Genomic DNA, 6,026 nt, shown 5'->3' on the forward strand with positions numbered 1-6,026 from the left:
AAAAAAGTTCTCATCACAAGAAAAAAACTTGTAACCTCATGTGGTGATGGATGTTAAATAGACTGATTGTGGTGTAATTTCCCAACATGTACAAATATTGCACCATTATGTCGTACAACAGAAAATAACATAATGTTATATATCAATTATGTTTCAATTTAAAAAAGTTGACGCAAATGTCCCTAGGGATGGACTCTAGTGAATGCTGTGCTGTATCGCCCAGGTCCTACCTCAGGATTACGGGTTTATTCTTCCAGGTGTGAGGGATACAGCCTTCTGACAGTCCTCAGCCCTCAGCCCTCAGCCCACTTTGAGAATTGCCCTCAGCTAAAGGAAGCTGCTTCACTAAAGCTCAACACCACTCAGATCTCTTGCTGTGGGAGCATAAACGAACCAACAGTCATCTGCATCCTCCACTGTGTTTGCACTGAGGTTGCTCCTGGGCTCCTTCCAGCCACTGACTGAGCACAGCATGGAACCAGCGTATGCCCATTGCCATAGTCACACAATCACATTGACGACCACGGTCAATTACACTACCAGGATGGTGACTCCTCTTCTTGTTAAGAAGGACCTGAAGTGCCAGGCAGCAGCACAGCTTGAAGTTTAATGGGACTTTTGCCATGTTTCCGAAAGTGTTACCCTTTAGAAGTCAAATTTCTAAACATGCAGAGGCCAGATTTGTGGAGGCCTGAAGCAAAAACTCCCCAAGGGGCTCATGGAGTGATGGCAGACGGGGCTACTTCTACTTCCAACCCTTGGTTTATGGCTTAATGGATTCTCTAAATTGGAGATACAGCACATTATTATTGTCTTTGACTTAGAGTATACGCTGCATACTGTGGATTAAGTACACAGCATTTCCTGTATATTCAAATGCCTGCACAAAATATGATCATTCTCTTTGAAATTAAATGTCTTCCCATATTTTCCATTATAAAAATTTCTGGACTCTCTCCAGAGAGAGAGTTACTCTCTTTAGACTACGTTTTAACCATGTAGTCCCCTTCTGTAATAAACTTCATATGTGATTTTTATTTTCACCTAAGTTGTCTCAATACTCACTCTTCAACCCACTTTACCTGGATTATTTCTGCCCCTGCCCTTCTAATTAGAGATAATAAATGGAGCCCTCTCTAATATCGATGAAGACCTCCATGTCACCAGCAAATGTCAGGGGATATTTTCCATCCTTATTTGGTTAGTCCTTCCAACAAAACCAAAACTATTTGCCACACTACTTTTCTTTAGAAAGATCTTGTGGCCTCCATGGCATTGTGGACACCAAGTGATTCACAAAATCTCCAAAGATTCTTCAAGGGAACTTCACAGAAAGTTGGTTCCAGGGTTTGATTCTTGTAGAAATTGTACTTTCCTTAGGGGACTCTTTGTAGATTTAAGTGAAATCAAAGCAAGAAGAGTTTCTCCTTGAATTAAAAAAATTAATTTCCCACTTTTACCACTTGCAGACACCATGTTGGCTGAAAATTGCCCACTCTCTTATCTTTGTACCCCTAGAGAGCTGAATTATTAGGAATGACGTAAGTCAATAGAAGAATTTCTGTAATGAGGAGCTCTGAGAATTCAACCCTGGAGACACCGGAAACTTTAAACATGTTTCTGTTGCCCCTTGCCAATAATTCTCTGATCCCAGCCAAATGCAACCCAACTGGGCTTCCCAGGGGCAGACCTCAGAGAACCAAAAGCTTCAGTAGTACCCATCATAGAGGGTCAGTGTATCCAGTGAGAGCTGGAGGAGTAAGAAAAAAAGAGGAGAGAAAGTGAGCACTGGGGTTTACATCGAGAATAACGAGACTGCGACAGTCTCATATTTATTTAGTCTGTAATGGCGAAGTCTCTGTACTTTGAAGGCACTTTAGTTTCTATCGAATGCAGTCTTTTCCAGTGCATTTTCTGTTTCCTTCTCTCTCTTTTTGGAATCTAGGGGCTTTCTGTGATAAAAGGTATTTTCTGGAGAGTCTCCACCTCTTGTCTATTCTTTCCCATAATTGTAGGCTCCTGTTGGATTTCCTGTGCCCAAAAATCTATTCACTAACTACTCACTGGAGATCTATTATGCACAAGGTTGTCTATTTTATTCTTAATGTGACTAGGTTTTTCTATTTCCTAACAATTTTTGCATCATGTTTGCCTTACTGATAGCACTTAAGAGTCCTGTGTTGATTGTTGTTGTTTAATTTTAGTGTTCACAATATCATCTACAATAATTATTTCTGATGTTTTGTACTCAGCCCGATTTCCTTTTCTCATCTTACAGATCTCCTTTAAATGTTCTGGAGAATATCTAGTGACTGAAATTGGAGTAGACTGCCTTGATCTGTTCACAAATTTAATACAAAGATGTTAGTGTTTAATGTAAAATACCATGTTTGCTGTAGCTTTAAAACTATCATTCTTTCTTGGGTTTAGAAATTGTCCTTGGTTTCCTTATTTAGCAAAAGCTCTGTCCTGGCTGCTAATGAGAGTAATGACCGTTACATTTTCTCAAATGCATTTTCTCCTGTCATTATGGTTATGGTTTCTCTTCATTGACCTATTTCTTTGATGAATTATGTTAGCAAACCCCCTAGTATTAAACCACATTCCCACCTCTAGGAGTTGTTACTTATTCATGACATATTCTTCTCTAAAAATAGGTATGAGTAAATTGTATTTAACTTTTCATTGAATTTTATGTCTATATTCAGGCTTATGTGAGCCCAAAGAGGTCTTTTTTGAGTGAGAATTCTTTATTACCCATTTAACATTTGCATGTTTTGAGCACCTACTATGTGCCAGGCACCATGTAAATACCTGGAAAGACAATGGTAAGGAAAGGAAATCACCTTCTCTGATCACAAACATAAAATTACCAACATGAGAGGCACACCGAGGAATTGCACAGGATGCTGAACATGTGAGCCTCATCCACTCTGTCCTCCTGACCCTCTCTCTCTGTTCTCCTTCTCACTGGACTCTCAAGCTCCTTCATTCTCAAGCTCTCTGACTCACAGGGCAACCATGAATTCTGTTCTCTCACCCCAAAATACTTGTGCTTTCCTTCTTTCCCCTGGTTAACAATTACCCATCCTTCCTTTCACAGTTCAAATATTCATATTTCAGAAAATGCTTTTCCATTTACCTCCCCAAACTAAATGAGTCCTGGATGATTTTTCTCTCTTGATTTAATTAGGATTCTCTAGGCATTAATAACATGGACCTTTTTCTATCATGGAGAATGTAGACATTTATAATCACATCTTAAATTTTTCTTTGAAATTTTAGGATGATTTGATTTATACAAGCTTTGAATTTTTTTTCTGCTTTTTCTCCCCAAATCCGCTCCCCATGTAGTTGAATATTATAGTTGTGAGTCCTTCCAGTTGTGGCACGTGGGATGCCACCTCAACATGGCCTGATGAGTGGTGCCCTGTCTGGGCCCAGGATCCGAACCAGCGAAACCCTGGGCCGCCATAGCGGAGCACGCGAACTTAACCACTCGGTCAGGGGGCCAGCCCCCAAGCTTTGAATATTTTTAATCAAATCTGTCAGTCTTCTATTTTTGCAATTAACTCTACTGGTTTTTAACACAACATATCTCCACTTCTGAGGATGTATATATGAGCACAGACACTTTGTATTTTATTATGATGGTTTTGTGATTTTGTTCCCTCTTCTTATCTTTGTAGTCCACACACTTCTCTCTCCTCTTGGAAGAATCTAACTGGCAGGCAGTTTATGAAACAGAAATCCATAGGGATCTTCATTAATTAGAAGTGCTGCATGTCAGTGAAAAGAGGTAACAGATCTGTTGTGTGTATAACAATCAGAATTCTATCTTTAATGAATGCCACAATTTAAGAGGAATTTTGATAATGATACCACAGAGGACTGAGTTATTGTGATGTTAAGAACAGAAGCTCACATTTATCAAGTGTCCAGTGTATGTCACAGAGATCACAAGAAAAATTACATACGTCATCTCATTTAATTCACTCATCAGTCTTACAATGTAGGGAATGTTTGCTACTCCCATTGTAGAAGTGAGGTATCTTCAGCTAGGAAATGTTAAATAACTTTGTCAAGGTCACATCAACAGTAGGTTGGTACAGCAAAATTCGATTCTAGGAAGTCTTATTTCAGATCCCATTTTCTAAATCACATTTCTATCCTGTACTTTAGGAGAGTTACATATCAAATAGAGTTATTGTAAAAGGAACGTATTAATAATGATAATAGTTATCATTTATTGAGATCATACTGTGCATAAAGGCATTTCTAAACCTCCAAAAGAAGGTAATAACAGTAACCACATTTTTAGAAATAAAATAATAAGGCACTTGAGTGTTAATGAGGACATGGATAGGAAGCTTCAAGTCAGAATTAAAGTTTTCTGAGTTGGGAATCCACATCTTAATAAGTATCAGAGCTATTTCAATGAAGAAAGCATGGAGGTTATCAAAGAAAATCTATTAAAGGTCTTGAACTATTTAAGGGTCATATCATAGAAGAAATCGGTTTTATGTTGATAGCCTCAAATGGTATTAGAACCAGTGAGTAGGAGATAAAAAGAAATTACTGGTAAATTTTAAAAAGGCTAAATAATTACATTTAAAAAGGAAATGGGCTACCACTTTGAGTGAATCACTGTCCTTGGAAAGACTTAACAGAGGGTGAAGTTTGTCCACCTAAAGGTTGAATCACGAGGTGCTGATTAAGTGAGCTGCCAGTCGGCTGTCACTGAACATTACTTTTTCCTCCTTCTCCAGCAGACACCAGCTACATGGAAGCAGGAAACCACACAGAAATATCAGAGTTCCTCCTCCTGGGCCTCTCAGAGGATCCTGAACTGCAACCCCTTCTGTTTGCGTTGTTGCTGTCCATGTACCTGGTCACCTTGCTCGGGAACCTTCTTATCATCTTGACCATCATTTCTGACTCTCACCTCCACACCCCCATGTATTACTTCCTCTCCAACCTCTCCTTTGTCGATATCTGCTTCACTTCCACCACTGTCCCGAAGATGCTGGTGAACATTCAGGCACAGAGAAAAGACATCTCCTACATAGGCTGCCTCACACAGGTGTATTTTTTTATGATTTTTGCTTTACTGGATGGATTCCTCCTGACTGTAATGGCGTATGACAGATTTGTGGCCATCTGCCACCCCTTGCACTACATGGTCATCATGAACCCACGCCTCTGTGGCCTCCTGGTTCTGATGTGCTGGTTCATCATTTTCTGGGTCTCCCTGTTTCATATTCTACTGTTAAGGTGGCTGACCTTCTGTATAGGTACTAAAATTCCACACTTCTTCTGTGAACTGGCTCAGGTTCTCAAATTAGCCTGCTCTGACACCCTCATTAATAACATCAGCATGTATGTGGCTACTGCCCTACTGGGCGTGTTTCCCCTCATTGGAATCCTCTTCTCTTACTCTCAAATTGTCTCCTCTATAATGAGAATTTCCTCTGCAGGAGGAAAATATAGAGCATTTTCCACCTGTGGTTCTCACCTCTCTGCAGTCTGCTTGTACTACGGGACAGGCCTGGGCATCTACTTCAGCTCTGCTCTGACTCATTCTTCCCACAGAAGCTCGATCGCCTCAGTGATGTACACCGTGGTCACCCCCATGCTGAACCCCTTCATCTACAGCCTGAGGAACAAGGATGTGAAGGGGGCCCTGGGAAGGCTCCTCAGTCGAGCAGCCCCTTGTCTGTGATGGGTCCCTGGCCTCAGAACTAAGTGGACATTGTGGGCTCCAAAAGCAAATATTATGAATTTAATCTCGTGGTTCGTTTTCTCCCCAAAAGAATATGCTTCATTTTTTCTATTCCCAAGGCATCTGTGGCTTTGCTTTTATTCATTTTTGTATTAGTTTGTCCCTAACAACCTCCTCAGTCAATCTTTTTTGACTTTTCTTCCCTATTTGTGGCCCATGAAGCTCTATCTTTGGTCAGCTTTCTTACAACCATTCCTGAGATTTCCAACATTAGATCTGAAGCACTTATATTAAGTAATTGCAT

The 6,026-nt window shown here is 40.2% G+C and overlaps 1 protein-coding gene across 1 annotated transcript; it reads left to right on the forward strand.

Annotated features, from left to right (window-relative positions):
* The first annotated feature begins 4,783 nt into the window (after positions 1–4,783).
* Positions 4,784–5,722, forward strand: LOC139041103 (olfactory receptor 7D4-like). Its single transcript, XM_070490333.1, has one exon. The coding sequence runs from the start codon at positions 4,784–4,786 to the stop codon at positions 5,720–5,722; it is 939 nt and encodes a 312-aa protein (XP_070346434.1).
* The last annotated feature ends 304 nt before the right edge of the window (positions 5,723–6,026 follow it).

The sequence above is a fragment of the Equus asinus genome, chromosome 20, assembly GCF_041296235.1.
Source record: "Equus asinus isolate D_3611 breed Donkey chromosome 20, EquAss-T2T_v2, whole genome shotgun sequence".
Classification (NCBI taxonomy): Eukaryota; Metazoa; Chordata; class Mammalia; order Perissodactyla; family Equidae; genus Equus; species Equus asinus.